General features: G+C 43.1%; 1 protein-coding gene across 1 annotated transcript in view; it reads right to left on the reverse strand.

Annotated features, from left to right (window-relative positions):
- The window catches only part of kif3a (kinesin family member 3A), a 55,185-nt gene extending 32,673 nt beyond the window's left edge, over positions 1-22,512 (reverse strand). Inside the window, 1 exon segment of the mRNA XM_078411014.1 lies at positions 22,501-22,512. Within this exon segment, the coding sequence (XP_078267140.1) occupies positions 22,501-22,512 (12 nt within the window).
- Positions 22,513-22,980: the final 468 nt, after the last annotated feature.

Here is a 22,980-nt window from a genome sequence, read left to right on the forward strand (position 1 = left end):
AGCGATTTTCTGGCACCCTTGCTTCCAGAGATTTGCCGTATTATCCATTTTGCCGAGCCAATAGAGGACAGGGCCTTGGGGGGGGGTGGGGGGAGGGAGGGCGGGGGCAGGATTCAGGCCTGCAAAGTCAGCAATGGAAGTCAGTATTGGGAATGGATCTGCCGGCTTCAGCTGAGCCGGAGTTCCAGAGCCCTGGCAGGGGCCGGCAAATTCAACCCGCCGATCGGTGCAGAAGCCCTGATGAGGTCGAGATTGACCGCCTCACCCCGCCTAAGGCTCCCCATTTTCGGGGGGATTTCCGGGGGAGATTTCAAGTGTGCTCTCATAATTTTGTCTGGATTAAAGCAGCTGCTGGACCAGTTGCCGGAAAATCGGTGATGGACCTGTAAAACAAAATCTAAGTTACAATGTAAAGGAATGGATAAAAGAAACAAATTCAAGGCAACTTAGTAGCCTTTATAGCCTTGATAGTGTGCAGATGTATTATTGCTGGCATAAGCTACAATCAGACATGTGAGTAAGGTAAAAAAAAAAGAGGAAAAGAGCCGAGCGCTTGCCCGAGGAGTACAATGAGGGTCAAAAAATTGGAAAATCTTTGAAAAGTTACACACAAAATTACCAGTTTCAATCCTCTTTACCAGTTTAAATTCCATTTGGAATATTTTGGAGGACCAAGAACCAAGAAGAACTATTTCAAAGTAAAAACAGACATTACAAAATAATGTGAATATGTCAATGCATATTAATAACATTTAAGTAAATTCGCACATTAATTGATAATCAGCCCAAAAAGGTGGTAATTAGCGTTTCTGATTTGCTTTATATTTTAACCCTGTCTTAATTAATTTAGTTATATAATCTTGTACTTAAATTTAATATTTACTCATTACAGTTCCACCACTGATTTTCTGGCACTCTTGGTTCCAGAGCTTTGCTGGTTTATCCAGCAAGCTAAGGAAGTCGGCTATGGGGATAGATTTGCTGGCTCCAGCTGGGCTGGAGTTCCAGAGCCCTGGCCGCAGGTTGCAAATTCAACCCACCGATCGGCCGTGAAAGTCCCGATGAGGTCGAGATTGGCTGCCTTGCCCAGCCTAGGTGCCACATTTCCGGGGAGACTTCCAAGGCGTGCGGAGGGGATTTTTCGCGGAACCCCTAGCGACCTCTAGCGGAACCCTTGTGTTCATTACAAGTCAATACATCATTTATTTTAACTTTTTTTTTTCGATCCGATTTCTCCGTTTATTTGGCAAAGTGAAAAACGGGGAAACCATGCAAAAAGCGCGGGAAATGGATTTTTAAAATGCGGAAATCCGCGGAAAATTAACATGCCTATACAATCAAAGGAGTTCAGTAGTCCCCACTCAAGGAGATTTGAGAACATAAACTAAACTTACTAATTTATTATAACTTACTAATTTGTCGTACATACAAGTCTTCTCCTGCATGCTGCCAGCAAAGTACCAACTTTTAGATGAGATAGTTAATCATCTGTTTAAATTGGATGCTAAAGCATTCCATAAAATCCCCCAAAAAGATTGAAATGTATTCTTCAATCAACAACTCAAAAATAAAAGCCAACTGAACATCTCATTTCCAATTATGAATATGCAAATGAGCTGTTCCAGAATTATTCATGGAATAAAAACTACATACATGTAGGAAAGAACTGCAGATGCTGGTTTAAATCAAAGATAGACACAAAATGCTGGAGTAACTCAAGTAGGACAGGCAGCATCGCTGGAGAGAAGGAATGGGTGACGTTTTGGGTCGAGACCCTTCTTCAGACTGATGTCAGGGGAGTGGGCAGTACAGAGATAAAATGTAGTCGAAGGCAGTAAGACTGGTCAGAGAACTGGGAAGGGGAGGGGATAGAGAGGGAAAGCAAGGGTTACTTGAAGTTAGAGAAGTCAATGTTCATAATGCTGGGATGTAAGCTAGATAGAGCTCTTAAGGATAGGGGAGTCAGGAGGTATGGGGAGCAGGCAGGAACGGGGTACTGATTGAGAATGATCAGCCATGATCACATTGAATGGTGGTGCTGGCTCGATGGGCCGAATGGCCTACTCCTCCACCTATTGTCTATCGTCTATTGTCTATTGTAAGCTAGCCAAGTGAAATATGTGGTGCTGTTCCTCCAATTTGTGCTGGGCTTCACTCTGACAACGGAGGAGGCCCAGGACAGAAAGGTCAGTGTGGGAATGGAAGGGGGAGTTAAAGTGTTGAGGAACCGGGAGATCAGGTAGGTTTAGGCGGACTGAGCATAGGTGTTCAGCGAAACAATCGCCGAGCCTGCTCTTGGTCTCGCTGATATACAGGAGTCCACACCTGGAACAGCAGATACAGTAGATGAGGTTGGAGGAGGTGCAAGTGAACCCCTGCCTCACCTGAAAAGACTGTCGAGGTCATTGGATGGAGTCGATGGGGGGAGGTATAGGGACAGGTGCAAAATCATAATCACATTTTTTTTGGTTTATGCACAGAAGGGATGAACGGCTTTGTCCTGGAGGCATATTCATGTGCATAAATCTAATAAGAGTCCAAATACTTAAAGCACAAGGGGTGGAAGGTAGTATTGGTGTTAAGAAGTTCATCTCTCTAGAAATTGAATACATCTTTTAGATTTAACAAATGTTTGGGTGAACATAGTGATCCACACACTCTGCAAGATGACTACCATTATTCTCAATTCTCACAAGTGAACAATCTAAATCCAGATTAAACGTGACTAATTGTACAAAAGATTCAGATGGTGAAATTGATTATTTGGCAGCAAATTATAAACACTCAATCAATAACCCAATGTAAACCAGTTTAATCTTCCAATCTCAGTGTACGATTTAATAATTTGAAACTTTCCACACCAATATCTCAGAAATTTGTTACTTTTACCTTAATTGCAACTTCCCCTCTCACGCAGTAACAAGGATCCCCAATCACTTGCTTCAGAGTTAGTACAAGGATAGGAATCCCCTCATTCTCCTTTCCAACACCAATGTTCAAAGCATCATCCTTCATAACTCTTATCACCTTCAATGAGATTCCACTACAAGATATCTTCCCCTCCCACCAATTTCGCCAACCATTCAACCTCTCATGGCATTTTCCCATACAACTACAGGTGATGGAACATATGTAGTTTATTTCTTCTCTTCCCACCCTCAAGGACTCCAGCAATCCTTCCCAGTGAAGCAGAAAATCACTTTCACTTCCTTCAACTTAATATGTTGCATTCCATGGTTTCCACAACATTGAACTCGACACAAATTTTGTGATTTTGTTGTAGATAGACAATAGACAATAGGTGCAGGAGTAGGCCATTCAGCCCTTCGAGCCAGCACCGATATGTCTATTAATTTTGTAAGTGACCCAGAGCTTTCAATTATCTGTCATTTAATTTCTCCATTTCTGTCATTCTCCTATGCTAATCGCTCCGACCAAACAAATCAAAGGAAAATCAACTCATTCTCTTTAGAGCTCCTCTCCAGCCCCGAGGACACAATATTTAAATTCCAACCATTTCAGAACAACAAGCTTGCCTGCTTGTGTGAGGATAGGCCTGTGCTGACACAAGGTCATTCATCCGCTTGTAACCTATCACAGAGTTACACAGCACAGGCATCAGCCCTTGGCCCAACTCAACCATGTCGACAAAATATCTAACTGAGCTGGTCCATTTGCCTGCACTTGGCTCATATCCCTCTAAACATTTCCTATTCATGTCCCTAAGTGATCATCTAAACACTGAAATTTTATCCAATGCTAAAACTTCCTCTGGCAATTTAATCCTTTTTCCCACCACTCTCTGTGTGAAAAGCTTACTCAGGTCCCCTTTAAAACTTTCCCCTCTCACCTTAAACAGTAGTCAACTCTAAAGATCCCCTTTCCCTGGGACAAAGAACATGACCATTCACCTTATCGATATCCCTTATAATTTTATCATTTTCTGTAAGGCCTAATTCACTCTATGTGCTCAAGTCCTCCAGTCGACCTCCTTGTGAATCTTTTTTTGTACCCATCTAGCTTATCTGTCCTGAGCACATCAAGCAGAACAATTTCCTAAGGTGTTGTTTCATCAACATCTTGTATAGCCAAAACAAAATATCCTGCAGGAAAATAACTGCAGATGTTGGTTTAAATCGAAGGTATCACAAAATGCTGGAGTAACTCAGCGGTCAGGCAGCATCTCAGGAGAGAAGGAATGGGTGGTGTTTCAGGTTGAGACCCTTCTTCAGACTGATGTCAGGGGGACGGGACAAAGAAAGGATATAGGTGGAGACAGGAAGACAGTGGGAGAACTGGGAAGGGGGAGGGGGGAAGAGAGGGACAGAGGAGCTATCTAAAGCTAGAGAAATCAATGTTCATACCGCTGGGCTGTAAGCTGCCCAAGCAAAATATGAGATGCTGTTACTCCAATTTGCAGTGGGCCTCATTATGACACTGGAGGAGGCCCATGACAGAAAGGTCAGCCTGGGAGTGGGAGATGAAGTGCTCAGCCACCGGGAGATCAGGTTGGTTAAGGCAGACTGAGCGAATGTGTTGAGCGAAACGATTGCCGAGCCTGTGTCTAGTCTCGCCTATGTAGAGAAGTTGGCATCTGGAACAGCGGATACAATAGATGAGGCTGGAGGAGGTGCTGGTGAACCTCTGCCTCACCTGGAAAGACTGTTTGGGTCCTTGGATGGAGTTGAGGGGGGAGGTAAAGGGACAGATGTTGCATCTCCTGCGGGTGCATGGGGAAAGTGCCTGGGGAAGGGGTGGTTTGGGTAGGAAGGGATGAGTGGACCAGGGAGTTATGGAGGGAACGGTCTCTGCGGAAAGCAGAAAGGGGAGGAGATGGGAAGATGTGGCCAGTAGTGGGATCCCGTTGGAGGTGATGGAAATGTTGGAGGATAATTTGTTGTACACGCTGGCTGATAGGGTGGAAGGTGAGGACAAGGGGGACTCTATCCTTGTTACGAATGGGGGGGGGGGAGCAAGAGCAGAGCTGCGGGAGAGAGAGGAGGCCCTAGTGAGAGCCTCATCTATAATGGAAGAGGGCAAGATTTAATAAGAACCCAAGGGGGTGGATATATAGAACGAGCTGCCATATGATCAATGCAACTATAACAGCATTTCAATATGACTTGGACAGGTGCATCGCGAGGAAAGGTTCAGAGTGATATTGGCCAAATGCAGGTAACTGGGACTAGCTTATATGCATCTTGATTGGCACAAACTCTATGACTAATTCCCCTTAGGAGCTTACATATTTGAATAAGGTCAATCATAATTCTACTAAACTCCAAGGAATACAAACCCAAACTGTCTGGCCTTTTTGATAGGACAACCCACTCATCCTAGGAACTTCCTGGTGAATTTCCTTTGGTTTGCCACCAATGCTTTTTTTATTTATGGAAGAGGACTAAAAATGTGCACAGTATTCTGGTATGGCCTCACTCATACCTTGTATACCTTCCTTCTTTCAAACTCTTTCTCCTTTACAATAATGTCCAAAATGAAGTTTGTCTTCTTAGCTACTTATTGGACCAGTTGCAATCTTTGTGATTTATGTACGAAAACACCAAGGTCCCTCTGAATTATTAATTTGCAATCTCTTTCCATTCAGATAATAATCTACCTTTTGGTTCCTCTCACCAAAGTGCACAACCTCACATTTTCCCACGTTAAACTCCACTGTCCAGGTTTTTGCCCACTCACTCAAATCTTTTCTTATTCTTTTGCAGAATCATAGTGCCCTTGACACAGCATGCTCTTCCACCTATCACAGAGACTCCCATTATCATTCCCACCCCCTTCCCTATTGTCCCAATCTACAACTTAAGAGGTTTTCCAGTTCCACTGAAAAAACGGAAACATCAACCATTTCTTGCTCTATAGATGTTACCTGCCTTGTGAAGTTGCCATCATTTTCTGTTTTTATTATATTTTAAAAAAGCATTATTTTATTGACATGCATGTTTTAATTCAAACCATGCCAAGAGGTGCAAATGTTAGATTCCTGGGATCATCTCCAAATGTTACAAAGAAAAGCTGAGACAGCTCACAACAAAATGTGATACTAATTTAAAAAAATAATTAATGAAACTTGAACATACTATTTTAATCTGGGAGTGGAAATGAACACATAATGAGTCATTTTTTATGAGATTAGAAATCTGTACTGGGAAGATAAATCAAATAAAACCTGTTGAAAGACTGTTGAAATATACACCGATGAGCCAAAACATTATGGCCACTGACAGGTGAAGTGAATAACATTGATTATCTTGTTACAATGGCACCTGTCAAGGGGTGGGATATATTAGGCAGCAAATGAACAGTCAGTTCTTGAAGTTGATTGCAGGTGAAATGGGCAGGAGTAAAGACCTGAGCGACTTTGACAAGGGCAAAATTGTTTTGGCCAGACGACTGGGTCAGAGCATCTCTGAAACGGCAAGGCTTGTGGGGTGCTCCCGATCAGCAGTGGTGAGTACCTACTGACAGTGGCCCGAGGAGGGACAAACCACAAACCGGCGACAGGGTGTTGGGCGCCCAAAGCTCATCGAGGCGCAAGGGCAACAAAGACATATTAGGCAGGTGGTCATAATGTTTTGGCTCATCAGTGCATGAACAGGCCAGATTTTGTTGCAAGGAGGAGGATTTTGTACAATACATAAAAGAGAAAGAGTCAGATACATAAGGATTTAACTGTGATTAATAGAAAACAATGTGGAAGATAGGAGGGCATAGGAAATTTAAAATATAATTATTGGAATGCAAATTTTTAACCCATCTTAAATGTAGTAAGTGGTGCATGTTTGCAATTTTCTTAAATTCTCTGCAACTTAACAAATGGCATATACTGACATACATGGATCACTCAAAGGAGTAGTACCTCTTTTATGCTGCAAATGGAATCAAGTATTTCATAAAACTATAGTGACAGGCACTCAAAAAATGAATTTATTATGATAGAATGATTCTGGGACATTTCTCTGGGGAAACTAAATTCTGTGGGAATGGAAGTCATATTAGTGCAGCTACTGTCACTTCCAATTCAGTAACCTAGAAAAATGATAACCCAAGAATAATATTCAAAAATCTATCACTTGGTACTTCCCATTTAACATGTCAAGAGAGACCACAATATGTTAGGAACATACTAATATTAGAAATCAAGTCACTTGTAGATCTAATCTGAGTAAGGTTTGCCTTGGCCATTCTGGTACCATTCTAGTAAACTACTAGAGAGGAACATTTTCTTGCTAGTCAAATGGATAGCTTGATTTTTTTTCACTGTTTATTTAGTTATATCTTGAGTTCACATCTCAGTTATTTTAAAGCCATGAATGGTTTCAGGAGGTTAGGATTGTTGTTGGAAGGGGAAGGAAATGGGTAGTACATTTACATTGAATAAATCACCAAGACTTGATACATTTGAGAAGCATTTAAATTATAAAATATGCCACAAATTACTAGACAATCTCAGCCCACAGAAGAAATTTGAAAAAGGATTTAAATCAGGAATTTCTAAGAAACAAATTAACATATATTCAGCATTAACAGCCAAGAGATGAGCAACAATTATCATTTAAAGAGGGGCATGATGAAGAATAGTTTGACCATCGTGTGGACCAATTGGTAGAGATTTATTGGAATGAATGGCCAGAATCCCTATTATCAGAATGGTTAATGGAAAACCAAGTGGAAATTTATATTCTTTCATCCAGGAAGCAAATAGTAACTTGGGAGGCAAGGAGAAATAGTTGTGTTATTTGGATAGACATGAATAGGAGCTTACAAAACCATTGAGTTAAGCAGCAAAAATCCAATTTGCACTTTTTGGATCCTGTTCATTCCTATCACTCTTTCTAATTTTCCAAAATAAAGTTCCAGTGTTCTGTCGCACACATTTTGACCAATATGCAGGCATCAGAACATGACTATCAAATTAATCTGTTGCTGGTTTATGCAGTATAGACATTGCCTATACGCCAAGAGTTTAGGAAAAATGGCAGAAAAATGAAATACATTATAAATAAAGCACTTATGTTAATAAATTCTAGAAATACTGCATTAATACAGCACTGAAGCAGGCCCTTTGGCCCAACATATCCATACTGAACATCAAGTACCCATCTTTCTAAATCCATTTACTAGATCTTGATCCATAGCCTTCTATACTTTTTCCTATTCAGGTGTGTGTCTAGATATTCAGGCATGTGAGCGAGGTAAAAACAAAGAGGAAAAGAGGTCGCTAGGGGTTACGCGAGAAATACGCTTGCACGAGGCGTACAGCGGGGGTCCAAAAATTGATTTTTTTAAAAATGTACACACAAAATTACCAGTTTTAGTGCATTTCAAAGAAAAAAGACATTACAAAATAATGTGAATATGTCACTGTACACTAATAACATTTTGAAGTAAATTCGCACATTAATTGATAATCAGCCAAAAAGGTGGTAATTGGTTGTTCTGCTGTGTTTTATATTTTAACCCTCTCTTAATTAATTGTTATATAATCTTGCGCTTGAATTTAATATTTACTCATTACAGTTCCACCACTGATTGTTTGGCACTCTTGGTTCCAGAGCTTTGCTGGTTTATCCAGCAGGCCAAGGAAGTCGGCTATGGGGATAGATTTGCTGGCTCCAGCTGCGCTGTGGTTCCAGAGCCCCAGCCGCAGGTTGCAAATTCAACCCACTGATCGGCCATGGAAGTCCCGATGAGGTCGAGATTGGCTGTCTTGCCCAGCCTAGGTGCCACATTTTCAGGGAGACTTCTAGGGCGCGCAGGGGGGTATTTCTCGCGTAACCCCTAGCGACCCTAGTGTTCATTACAAGTTTATACATCGTTTTTTTTTTTCTTTCTTTTTTTCAATCTGATTTCTCCGTTTATTTGGCAAAGTGTAAAACGTGGAAACCATGCAAAAAGCGCGGAAAATGGATTTTTAAAACGGGAAAATCCGCGGAAAATTCACATGCCTGGATATTTCTTAAATGTTGCAAGACTACCTGCCTCTAGCCCTCACTCAGGAAATGACTTCCAAATTTTCCTGGGTAAAATTCTTTCTCTGTTCCCTCGAAACTAAATACACTTTATCCTAATTCTATGTTCGCTTGCTCAAGATACTTGTGCCAAAAGTAGTTTCCTACCATTAACCTTTTCTACATCGCTCAATGTTGTACACCTCAATCAGGAACAGCATCTTTCCATTGCCTCCTCTGCACCAAGAAAAATAAACTCATCCCATAGAGTCTCTCTTCACAATTGGAACACTATATCCCAGGCACCACATCAGAGCTGCTCAGTTAAATTGTATGGTAGCAGGCTGATCCAAAACATTGACTTTCCTTATGCCTCCACAAATGCTGCTTGACCTGCTGAGCTCCTCCACCAGTGATTTTTATTCCCGATTTCAGAATCTGCAATGTTTTTGTCAACATCCTCTTGAATCTCCACTGCTGGGGGGAGGTTGGGGTTGTTTCCCATATCCTGCTTGACACCTTATCTATCCTGTTCTACCATCTTCAGGAAGCCTTGGACTTTCGCAGCAAGGTTCACAATAATCCCTTAGGCCCCACCATTAATTGTGCAAGTTCTACCTTTATTAGTCCTCCAAAAGTGCATCACCTCGCACTTATTAGGATTAAATTCCATCAGACATTCAGAAAATATAGAAACGAGCATCTGTCGATGCTGGTTTACACAAAAAAGACACCAAGTGCTGCAACAACTAAGCAAGTCAGGCAGCATCACTGGAGACATCAGTTCAGTTTAGTTTATTGTCACATGTACTGAGGTACAGTGAAAAGCTTTTTTTTTGCGTGCTAACCAGTCAGCAGAAAGAATACATGATTACAATCAATCCATTTCAGTGTATCCTGATAAGGGAATAACGTTTAGTGCAAGGTAAAGCCAGCAAAGTCCGATCAAGTCCGATCAAGGGTAGTCCGAGGGTCACCAAAGAGATAGATAGTTCAGCACTGCTCTCTCTGGTTGTGGTAGGGTGATTCCGTTGCCTGTTAACAGCTGGGAAGAAACTGTCCCCGAATCTGATAGGGTGCATTTTCACAATTCTATACCTTTTTGCCTGATGGGAGAGGGAAGAAGAGGAAGTGGCCAGGGTGCGACTCGTGCTTGATTACATTGCCGGCCTTGCCGAGGCAGCGTGAGGTATAAATACAGTCAATAGAAGGGAGGTTGGTTTGTGTGATGGTCTGGGATGTATCCACAATTCGCTGCAATTTCTTGCGGTCTTGGATGGAGCTGTTCCCAAACCCAGCTGTGATGCATCCTGATAAAATGTTTTATATGGTGCATCTGTAGAAGTTGGTGAGAGTTGTAGGGGACATGCCAATCTTCCTAAGCCTTCTAAGGAGTGGAAGCGTAGGTGTGCTTTCTTGGTCATTGCTCCAATATGGGTGGTCCAAGATGCTGCCTGAACCAGATACTGTGTCAACCAGCATCTGCAGTTCCTTGTTTCTACATTTAGACTTCTGCAGGTGCTGCACTCCCTCAGTACTACTGCCCAGGGCTGTCAGCCTAAATTAGCGTAATTTAAAAAAAAATAAACTTGGACCATGGATGTGTAGGAAAATAACTGCAGATGCCATTCCCTCTCTCCTAGATGCTGCCTGACCTGCTGAGTTACCCCAGCATTTTGTGATGCCTAGGACCATGGATGTGGTCAAAGAGCAATGAATGAGCCTCAAATACAATTCCTTTATAAAAACTATATAAACCTTTGTTTTCATCCAAAATATGCGTTAATAGTTGCCTCATTTTAATCATGCCATTTCAATCAATTTCAATGTTTCAAACAAATGAGATCTCGTCATCCCTTTCTCACCTAATAAAATTGAAACACTCGTATCCCTCTTGCTTCAAGATCCAGTTCACTCAAATACACACCATCAACATTCAAGCCGATGCAGGTATTGTTTACAGTATCATCGTGTTTACCACAATGATCCAAGTGGGCTTGGCCCCGTTCTCTCAACACAGCTCTGATTTTAACCGTCCTCCATTCTCAAGGCAATATTTAGCTGGAGAATAAGGTGAATCAAAAATTTCCCGTTCCCTAACAGTCAACGAGGGGGTTTATTTTGCGATAGGTTGGTAATGAATGGAGATTGGTGGCGAGACGAACGAAGGGGTGGGTTACACGGAGATCAGATTTCAGGTCATCGGGGACCCACATCAAGAATATGTGTGAGAGGGAGAGGAAGGGGGGAGGGGGGGGGGGGGGGGGGGTGGGGGTGGTTGGTGGATGTTGTTGGGAAGGAAGAAAAGGGAAATATGATGGTTTCACTCGATCAGGAGACCAGGAGATGGGGTTCCTATTTCTGCCGCAAGCAAAGCAGCTCCAGTCCAGGTAGACCCTACCCTCGCCCCACACTGAGCACTTCACTGTCTCAGAAGGGCTTCTGTTGTCCACACTCCCGCTTCATGTTAGCGCCGGGGCCTAGCATCCAAAGAGCAACACCGCGGCCTCGGGCGATCGACCGACTACAGATCGGCTTCAAAGGCCCGAACCCATTCGCATTCGCATTCCCATTCCCTCCTTCCTTCCCTCCCTCCTTCTCTCGCTCTCTCGCCGGTCCCGTAGGCCGGCCGCTGGCTGCCTATTTATAACCTGCAGCCTCGGCGCTGCTTCAACTCACCGGCATGTTGGACGCCGCAGTGGGGTTCGCTCGGATTTGAGATCCAGCTGCCTCAACCTCAGGCTTTCCCCGACCGACCGGCCGCCCGACGCTCCCCTCCCTTTCCCTTTCCCTTTCCCTTTCCCTCCTCCTCCTCCTCGTGGCGGCGGCGGCGGCGGCTCGAGCCCAACCGACAGCAGCTCCACCCCCCGCCCTGACGGGCAGCTCTCTCCGCCAATCGCACGACGCGGTCTCCGGGAATGGGGCGGATCTAGATTGCAGTTGGACCAATCACGTCGGAGAGCTTTGGGCGCGTCTGGTTGCCTTGGACACGGCCTGGCCGTGAGGGAGAGGGGATTCATAGATGGCCTGGATTCATAGATAACACGGCCTGACCTGCTGAGTTACTCCAGCATTTTGTGAATAAATCGATTTGTACCAGCAACTGCAGTTATTTTCTTATAGGATTCATAGATAGTTGTACTCATGCAGCAGGGAAACAGGTCCTTCGGCCCAACCCGCCCATACTGGCCAACATGTCCAATCTACACTCGGCTCACCTGCCAGCGTTTACCCCTCATCCCTCTAAACCTGTCCGATGAAGGGTCATCCTTTTCTACTCTGCAGAGATTCTGCATGTGCCGCCGAGTTACTCCAGCATTTTGTGTCTACCTTCGGTTTAAACCAGCATCTGCAGTTCCTTCCTACACACTATCCATGTACCTGTCTAATTGTGCCAATGAGGTTAGAAACATAGAAACATAGAAAATATGTGCAGGAGTATGCCATTCGGCCCTTCGAGCCTGCGCCGCCATTCAATATGATCATGGCTGATCATTCAGCTCAGTAGCCTGTACCTGCCTTCTCTCCATACCCCCTGATCCCTTTAGCAAAAAGGGCCACATCTAACTCCCTCTTAAATATAGCCAATGAACTGGCCTCAACTACCTTCTGTGGCAGAGAATTCCACAGACTCACCACTCTCTGTGTGCAGAAATGTTTTCTCATCTCGGTCCTAAAAGACTTCCCCCTTATCCTTAAGCTGTGACCCCTGGTTCTGGACTCCCCCAACATCGGGAACAATCTTCCTGCATCTAGCCTCTCCAACCCCTTAAGAATTTTATATGTTTCTATAAGATCCCCCCTCAGTCTTCTAAATTCCAGCGAGTACAAGCCCAGTCTATCTAGTCTTTCCTCATATGTAAGTCCCGCCATCCCAGGGATCAATCTGGTGAACCTTCTCCGTACTCCCTCTAAGGCAAGAACGTCTTTCCTCAGGTTAGAAGACCAAAACTGCACACAATACTCCAGGTGCGGTCTCACCAAGGCCCTGTACAACTGCAGCAGAACCTCCCTGCTCCTAAACTCAAATCCTCTTGCTATGAATGCCAACATACCATTCGCTTTCTTCACTGCCTGCTGCACCTGCATGCTTGCTTTCAATGACTGGTGCACCATGACACCCAGGTCACGTTGCATCTCCCCTTCTCCCAATCGGTCACCATTCAGGTAATTGCTTTCCTGTTCTTGCCGCCAAAGTGGATAACCTCACATTTATCCACATTATATTGCATCTGCCATGCATTTGCCCACTCGCCTAATCTATCCAAGTCACTCTGCAGCCTCCTAGCATCCTCCTCGCAGCTAACACTGCCACCCAGCTTTGTGTCATCCGCAAACTTAGAGATGTTGCTTTCAATTCCCTCGTCCAAATCATTAATATACACTGTAAATAACTGGGGTTCCAGCACTGAGCCTTGCGGTACCCCACTAGTCACTGCCTGCCATTCCGAAAAGGATCCGTTTATTCCTACTCTTTGCTTCCTGTCCGCCAACCAATTTTCTATCCACCTCAACACTGAACCCTCAATACCGTGTGCTTTAAGTTTGTACACCAATCTCCTACGTGGGACCTTGCCGAAGGCCTTCTGAAAGTCCAGATATAACACATCGACTCGTTCTCCCTTATCCACTCTATTAGTTACATCCTCGAAAAATTCTATAAGATTCGTCAGACATGATTTGCCTTTGGTAAATCCATGCTGACTTTGTCCGATGATTTCTCCACTTTCCAAATGTAATGCTATCACATCTTTAATAACTGACTCTAGCATTTTCCCCACTACCGATGTTAGGCTAACTGGTCTATAATTCCCCGTTTTCTCTCTCCCTCCCTTTTTAAAAAGTGGGATTACATTAGCTACCCTCCAGTCCTCAGGAACTACTCCAGAATCTAAAGAGTTTTGAAAAATTATCACTAATGCATCCACTATTTCTGAGGCCACTTCCTTAAGCACTCTGGGATGCAGCCTATCTGGCCCTGGGGATTTATCTGCCTTTAATCCATTTAATTTATCTAACACCACTTCCCGACTAACCTGGATTTCCCTCAGTTCCTCCATCTCTTTAGACCCCCGGTCCCCCGCTATTTCCGGCAGACGGTTTATGTCTTCCTTAGTGAAGACAGAACCAAAGTATTTGTTCAATTGGTCTGCCATCTCCTTGTTCCCTATGATCAATTCACCTGTTTCCGACTGCAAGGGACCTACATTTGCCTTAACTAATCTTTTTCTCTTGACATATTTATAAAAGCTTTTGCAGTCTGTTTTTATGTTCCTTGCCAGTTTTCCCTCATAATCTATTTTCCCTTTCCTAATTAAGCCCTTTGTCCTCCTCTGCTGGACTCTGAATTTCTCCCAGTCCTCTGGTATGCTACTTTTTCTGGCTAATCTGTATGCTTCATCTTTTGTTTTAATACTATCCTTGATTTCCCTTGTTAGCCACGGATGCACTACCTTTCCTGGTTTGTTCTTTTGCCAAACTGGGATGAACACTTGTTGTAGTTCATCCATGCGACCTTTAAATGCCTTCCATTGCATGTCCACCGTCAACCCTTTCAGCATCAATCGCCAGTCTATCTTGGACAATTCACGCCTCATACCCTCAAATTTACCTTTCTTTAAGTTCAGAACACTTGTTTCTGTATCGACTTTGTCACTCTCCATCCTAATGAAGAACTCTACCATATTATGATCACTCTTGCCCAAGGGGCCTTGCACAACAAGACTGCTAACTAACCCTTCCTCATTACTCAATACCCAGTCTAGAATGGCCTGTTCTCTCGTTGGTTCCTCGACATGTTGGTTTAGAAAACCATCTCTCAAACATTCCAAGAAATCCTCTTCCTCAGCACCCCTGCCAGTTTGGTTCACCCAATCTATATGTAGATTGAAGTCACCCATTATAACTGCTGCGCCTTTAGTGCATGCATTTCTAATTTCCTGCTTGATGCCATCCCCAACCTCCCTACTGCTGTTAGGTGGCCTGTACACAACTCCCACTAGCGTTTTCTGCCCCTTAGTGTTTCGTAGCTCTACCCATATCAATTCCACTTCCTCCAAGCTAATGTCCTTCCTTTCCACTGCTTTAATCTCCTCTCTAACCAGTAACGCTACCCCACCTCCTTTTCCTTTCTGTCTATCCCGCCTGAATATAGAATATCCCTGGATGTTGAGCTCCCAGCCTTGGTCACCCTGGAGCCATGTCTCCGTAATCCCAACTATATCATAATCATTAATAACTATCTCCACATTTAATTCATCCACCTTATTACGTATACTCCTTGCATTGAGACACAAAGCCTTCAGGCTTGTTTTTACAACTCTCTTACCCCTTGTACGATTATGTTGAAAAGTGGCCCTTTTTGATTTTTGCCCTGGATTTGTCTGCCTGCCACTTTTACTTTTCACCTTGCTACCTGTTGCTTCTACCTTCATTTTACACCCCTCTGTCTCTCTGCTCCAGCTCTCATCCCCCTGCCACATTAGTTTAAATCCTCCCCGACAGCACTAGCAAACACTCCCCCTAGGACATTGGTTCCATTCCAGCTCAGGTGCAGACCGTCCTGTTTGTACTGGTCCCACCTCTCCCAGAACTGGTTCCAATGTCCTAAAAAATTGAATCCCTCCCCCTTGCACCATTTTTCAAGCCACGTATTCATATGAAATATCCTCCTATTCCTATTCCAGAAGTAGAATTAGTGGTAGAATTAGTGGAGCAGCCGGCTCACATCTCCAGTGACACGAGTCCTGATCTCCCTTGCTGTCCATGTGGAGTTTGCACATTCTCCCTGGGATTCCCCTGCATAGTCCAGTTTTCTCCCAAATTAGAACCAGAGAATCATAGAGTCTTACAGCATGGAAACAGGCCCTTCATCCCAACTTGCACACACCGGGCAACATATCCCCTCTACACTAGTCCCACCTGCCTCCGTTTAGCCCATATCCCTCTAAACCTGTCCTATCCCCCATGTACCTATCTAATTGTTTCTCAAACATTGCGATAATCCCTGCCTCAACTCCGTGGCACAGTGGTAGAGTTGCTGCCTTACAGTGCTTGCAGCACAGGAGACCCGTGTTCACTCCTATACTGTGTGTATGGAGTTTGTGCGTTCTCCCCTTGACCTGCGTGGGTTTTCGCCAAGATCTGGTTTCCTCCCACACTCCAAAGACGCACAGGTTTGTTGGTTAATTGGCTTGGTAAATGTAAATATTGTCCCTAGTGTGTGTAGGAGAGTGTTAATATGCGGGGATCATGTCCGTAAATGAAAAGCTTGTTCCATACACCCCCCACCCTTTGTGTGAAAAAAATTACCCTTCGGATTTCTATTAAATCTTTTCCCCTTCTCCTTAAACCTATGTCTTCTAGTTCTTGATTCCCCTACTCTGAGCAAGAGACTGTGCATTTACCCAATCTATTCCACTCATGATTTTATACACCTCTATAAGATCATACGCCGCTATAAGAGCACTGGAGAAATGGCAATGAAACAGGAGACGAGCCAAATGAAAATGGACAAAAATAATTGTTGAAAAAATAAGGATTCAGGTAGTTTTCCTTTACATTTCCTAATAAGGGGGAAAAGGGTAACTAGAGGGAGAGTGGGACCTCTCAGGAATCAAAGTGGTCACCTCTTTGTGGAGCCACAGGAGATAGGCGATGTGCTAAATTAGTATCTCTCCTCTGCATTGACCGAGGAGAAAGACAGTAGGATGGAGGAAATTGGAGAAGTCACTGGAAGTGTCTTAAGAGCAGTCAGGGTTACCGTCGAAGAAGTATTGAAGGTACTGTCGTGTTTCAAGGTAAACAGATCTCCAGGGCCTGATCAGATATATCCGAGGACATTGTGGGAAATCAGAGTGGGAATTGCTGGAGCCCTGGTTGAAATTTACAAGTCGTCCTTAAATACAGGAGAGGTGCTAAAAGACTGGAGGATGGCAAATTGTGTGCCTTTTTTCAAGATGGGCTGCAGGGAAAATGCTGGGAACTATAGTTTGATGAGCTGAACATCTGTAGTTGGTAAGTTACTGAAGAGTATTCAGAGGGATAGGTTATACCGGCATTTGGATGGGCAAGGACTTATTCGGGATAGTCAGCATGGTTTTGTATGTGGAAGGTTGTGTCTCACAAATCTGATTGATTTTTTTGAAGACCTGATGAGGGCAGAGCTTTAAATGATGTGTACATGGACTTCAGTAAGACGTTTGACAAGGTTCCGCGTGGTAGACTGCTCTGGAAGGTTAGCTGAATGGATAGCAAATTGGCTCCATGGATGGAAGCCGAGGGTGATGGTGGAAGGTTGCTTCTACGACTGTAGGCCTGTGACTTTGGATCTGGCTTCACTGAGGAAGATACACACAATCTCCCAAATGTTCTAGGGGCCGGAGAACCTAGGGTGATGGAGGAACTGAAGGAAATCCACATTAGGCAGGAAATGGTTTTGGGTAGACTGATGGGACTGAAGGCTGATAAATCCCCAGGGCCTGATGGTCTGCATCCCAGGGTACTTAAGGAGGTGGCTCTAGAAATAGTGGAAGCATTGGAGATCATTTTTCAATGTTCTATAGATTCAGGATCAGTTCCTGTGGATTGGAGGATAGCAAATGTTATTCCACTTTTTAAGAAAGGAGGGAGAGAGAAAACGGGTAATTATAGACCAGTTAGTCTGACATCAGTGGTGGGGAAGATGCTGGAGTCAATTATAAAAGACAAAATTGCTGAGCATTTGGATAGCAGTAACAGGATCATTCCGAGTCAGCATGGATTTACGAAGGGGAAATCATGCTTGACAAATCTACTGGAATTTTTTGAGGATGTAACCAGGAAAATTGACAGGGGAGAGTCAGTGGATGTGGTGTACCTCGACTTTCAGAAAGCCTTCGACAAGGTCCTACATAGGAGATTAGTGGGCAAAATTAGGGCACATGGTATTGGGGGTAGGGTACTGACATGGATAGAAAATTGGTTGACAGACAGAAAGCAAAGAGTGGGGATAAATGGGTCCCTTTCGGAATGGCAGGCAGTGACCAGTGGGGTACCGCAAGGTTCGGTGCTGGGACCCCAGCTATTTACGATATACATTAATGACTTAGACGAAGGGATTAAAAGTACCATTAGCAAATTTGCAGATGATACTAAGCTGGGGGGTAGTGTGAATTGTGAGGAAGATGCAATAAGGCTGCAGGGTGACTTGGACAGGTTGTGTGAGTGGGCGGATACATGGCAGATGCAGTTTAATGTAGATAAGTGTGAGGTTATTCACTTTGGAAGTAAGAATAGAAAGGCAGATTATTATCTGAATGGTGTCAAGTTAGGAAGAGGGGATGTTCAACGAGATCTGGGTGTCCTAGTGCATCAGTCACTGAAAGGAAGCATGCAGATACAGCAGCCAGTAAAGAAAGCCAATGGAATGTTGGCCTTCATAACAAGAGGAGTTGAGTATAGGAGCAAAGAGGTCCTTCTACAGTTGTACTGGGCCCTGGTGAGACCGCACCTGGAGTACTGTGTGCAGTTTTGGTCTCCAAATTTGAGGAAGGATATTCTTGCTATTGAGGGCGTGCAGCGTAGGTTCATTAGGTTAATTCCCGGAATGGCGGGACTGTCGTATGTTGAAAGGCTGGAGCAATTAGGCTTGTATACACTGGAATTTAGAAGGATGAGGGGGGATCTTATTGAAACATATAAGATAATTAGGGGATTGGACACATTAGAGGCAGGAAACATGTTCCCAATGTTGGGGGAGTCCAGAACAAGGGGCCACAGTTTAAGAATATGGGGTAGGCCATTTAGAACGGAGATGAGGAAGAACTTTTTCAGTCAGAGAGTGGTGAAGGTGTGGAATTCTCTGCCTCAGAAGGCAGTGGAGGCCAGTTCGTTGGATGCTTTCAAGAGAGAGCTGGATAGAGCTCTTAAGGATAGCAGAGTGAGGGGGTATGGGGAGAAGGTAGGAACGGGGTACTGATTGAGAGTGATCAGCCATGATCGCATTGAATGGCGGTGCTGGCTCGAAGGGCTGAATGGCCTACTCCTGCACCTATTGTCTATAGTCTATTGTCTATTGACTAGTGGTGTGCCTCAGGGTTCAGTGTTGGGTCCGTTACTGTTTGTCATATACATCAATGATTTGGATGAGAACATACAGGGCAAGATCAGCAAGTTTGTTGATGATACAAAAGTTAGTAGTTTTGCAGATAGTGAAGATGGTTGTGAAAGATTGCAGCAGGATCTGAATCGATTGGCCAGGTGGGCGGAGGAATGGTTGATGGAATTTAATACATAAAAGTGTGAGCTGTTGCATTTTGGGACGTCGAACAAGGGCAGGACCTACACAGTAAATGGTAGGCCTCTGGGTAGTGTTGTAGAGCAGAGGGATCTAGGAGTACAGGTGCATGTTCCTTGAACGTCGAGGTGCAGGTAGATCAGGTGGTCAAAAAGCCTTTGGCACTTTGGCCTTCATCAGTCAGAGTATTGAGTATAGAAGTTCAACGGTCATGGTGCAGTTGTATAAGACATTGGTGAGACCTTGATATTGTCAACCTTGAAAGGGTTCAGAAGAGATTTACAAGGATGTTGCCAGGACTGGAGGGTGTGAGCAATCGGGAGAGGTTGAGGAGGCTGGGTCCCTATAACAGGAGCAGGAGGATGACGGGAGATCTTATAGAGGTATACAAAATCATGAGAGGAATAGATTCCTACAGTCTTTTGTCCAGAGTAGGGGAATCGAGGACCAGAGGACATAGGTTCAAGATGAAGGGGAAAAGATTTAGATTTTTTTTAGATTTAGAGATACGGCGCAGAAACAGGCCCTTCGGCCCACCGCGTCCGCGCCACCCAGCAATCCCCGCGCATTAACACTATCCTACACCCTCGAGGGACAATTTTTTTGAACATTTGTCCAGCCAATTAACCTACAAACCTGTACGTCATTGGAGTGTGGGAGGAAACCGAAGATCTCGGAAAAAACCCACGCAGGTCACGGGGAGAACGTATAAACTCCATACAGTACAGCACCCGTAGTCTGGATCGAACCTGAGTCTCCGGTGCTGCATTCGCTGTAAGGCAGCAACTCTACCGCTGCACCACCGTGCCGCATCTGACAGGAATCCGAGGGGTAACTGTTTCACACAAAGGGTGGTGGGTGTATGGAACGAGCTGCCAGAGGTAGTTGAGTCTGGGACTATCCAATCATTTAAGGAACAGTTAGACAGGTACATGGATAGGACAGGTTTGGAGGGATATGGACCAAGTGCAGGCAAGTGGGACAAGTGTAGCTGGGACATTGTTGGCGGTGTGGGCGAGTTGGGCTGAAGGGCCTGTTTCCACACTGTGTCACTCTATGACTCTATGACTCTATTTATGAAGCCAAAATAAAAGATAATGAGAAAACACTTTATCTTGCAATAGCAACTTTTGCATTATCAGTATCAGATCCAGAATCCTAAATTAGATAGACAAACCTCGTCTTCTCCCAATAGGCTGATGTCGACAAGTTGACTAAACACCTCTAGAAGGCAGAAGTGATTTTCCTTCCATTCGCCTGAGATGAAATTTTATCTTGTGGAGATAAATGATAGCCAAGTGCCTAAACCTGTCTTTCTGGCAGGTAAGAATTTCATTGTTTCGTTTCGAGACATTTGAGAATAGAACATACAATGACACAAAGTGCTGGAGTAACTCACTAAGTCAGGCAGCATCTCTGGACAATAAAACACTTGTCTCTTAACTCATATGTAGTGCATTTGGCTATCATTTATGTCCATAAACTAACATTTCATCTCATCCCTGATAAAAAGAAAATCTAGAAATAAAGAACTGCAGATGCTGGTTAATGCACAAAAGGACACTAAATTCTGGAGATATTGCCTGACCTGCTGAGTTACTTAAGCACTTTGTGTTGTTTTGAAAAAGAAAATCTAGATGTACAAAATATCAAGTAACTTTAATTTCATTGATTTCATATTTGATTGTGATCATTTTAGTGTCTCACTCTTTCAAATTAAGTATGATTATCTTTTGATCAAAGAACATCCAAACAATCTGAATTCTGCATAGCAAAAGAAGAAAAATGCAATAAAGTGCAAGTAGCAAACAAAATGTGTACTATAAGGAAAGGAAATAAATTAGAGATCTCATAGAAAGTATGGTAGAGTTTAAATTATACTAGCAAATACATCCATACATTAAGATCAATACAATAAAAGCAAAATATTAAAAAATATTATTTTTAATTTGGAGATTATAAATAAATGTGCAATGACTGTTTACATGTTTTCATATTATTCCTTTTTAATATTTGTATGCATTTGGTTAGAGGTGAGAACTGAAAGAATGCAAAAATTGGAGAATAGCATAACTGCATATGCCACTGAGTTAGAGGGTTAAACAGAATGATAATTTTACATTGTATTATTCATTTAAGAGGCTTTGCTAGAAGGATACGATTAAATGAGATATGACAAATTTTAACATTGGCACTGACAACTGGGAAGCTGTTGCTGAAGACCAGGGGAGGTGGAGAAAGGACCTCCAGGCGGTTATGAAACACTTGGTTCAAGGCCCTGGAGGCCAGGTGCCAACGCCACAGAATAGTAAATGGCAACAGCAACTCACTCCCCCAATCCAAAGGCCAGAGACAAGTTTGCCCATGGAAGCTGAGGTGGCGTGTGGGAGCCTGCCTGTGAAGGATAGACCTTGCCAGCCACAGCAGAAATGCAACCAAAGATGAAACATTCCCCTCTCCAAGCGGGACAACATCAAAGCTGCACCATCATCTCTCACAGATGGATGGATGCCAACAACATTCATGTCCGTAAATGAAAAACTAATTTTCTTTGTTCATTTCAAATTTAAATGCAAAATGGTTTCATTTCAATCATTCAAAAATGTTACTATTTTGTTAATCACTTGACAATAATAACGTCCAACGCATATACAAAAAGCTGTTGAACTGAAATAGATTAACTTTAAATTTCTGGACAGGTTTAATTTGTATCTACGTCTCAAATGCAGCAACTACACATCATCAATTTTCAGAGGTAAATCAGATAGCTCAATGTAATTTTTGTAAAACTAGTCCATATTACCTAATATTGTACTGTAAGTTTGGTTATCTGGAATTACCAACCAACCTTCTGAACCAACTTTACAATTCATACCTAAATAGAGGCAATTGCAAACACCTCGGTGTTATTCTGTTAGCAAATATGGGTCTATATCATCTTGTCCCATGTTAATTTTCACAAAACATATATTAAAACTTTTGATGAGTGATCATTCAAAATATTGAAATTCTATTGTTTCTCTTTGAAAAAAATCTGTTTAAAAAGAACATCATAGCATATCATTAATTGCCTTAAAAAGCTGCTGACAGTTCTTTGCTGCGGATGCAACTGATTAGCTAAAGACAGCAAATTTTCTTCCATAATGAAAATCAATCTTGAAGGTAACACAACAGTTAAACATTTTCAATGAAATTTGCATTAATTTCTAATTGTTCAACACTGAATTCAAATTCTCAAATATTTAGCTTTAAACTCACTTTTTTCCACATTATTTGTCCAGAACTCTGGTTTGCCTTTGCTTAACATGAAAATCCACACCACCATGACAGAGCAGAAATTGTGTGCTGATGGCTTCTGGGATTTAGCATTTTGTTCTGGCATGCTGCCACATAGATGGGCTGACCAATGAAAAACATCCAACTTGTGCACTTTGTTACAAAAGTTCAGCAATTTTGGTGTGTACCATAAGAAGTTAAGATGGTAAAATTATATGAAGCATTCACAAAATGTAGTCTATTTAGCTCTAACGTTATCTGGCCCATTTTTTTAAAACTCTATTGAATTGAATAAGTTTATTGGCCAAGTATGTACACATACAAAGAATATATGTTCCTTGGTGCTCCGTTCTCAAGTAACAATACAAACATACAGTAAACAATTAAGAATAAAGCATAAAACATTAAAACATTAAGAATAAAACATTATATTTTAAACATGTGAATGAAATAAAATACCAG

The sequence above is a fragment of the Rhinoraja longicauda genome, chromosome 14 (genome assembly GCF_053455715.1).
Source record: "Rhinoraja longicauda isolate Sanriku21f chromosome 14, sRhiLon1.1, whole genome shotgun sequence".
Lineage (NCBI taxonomy): Eukaryota > Metazoa > Chordata > Chondrichthyes > Rajiformes > Arhynchobatidae > Rhinoraja > Rhinoraja longicauda.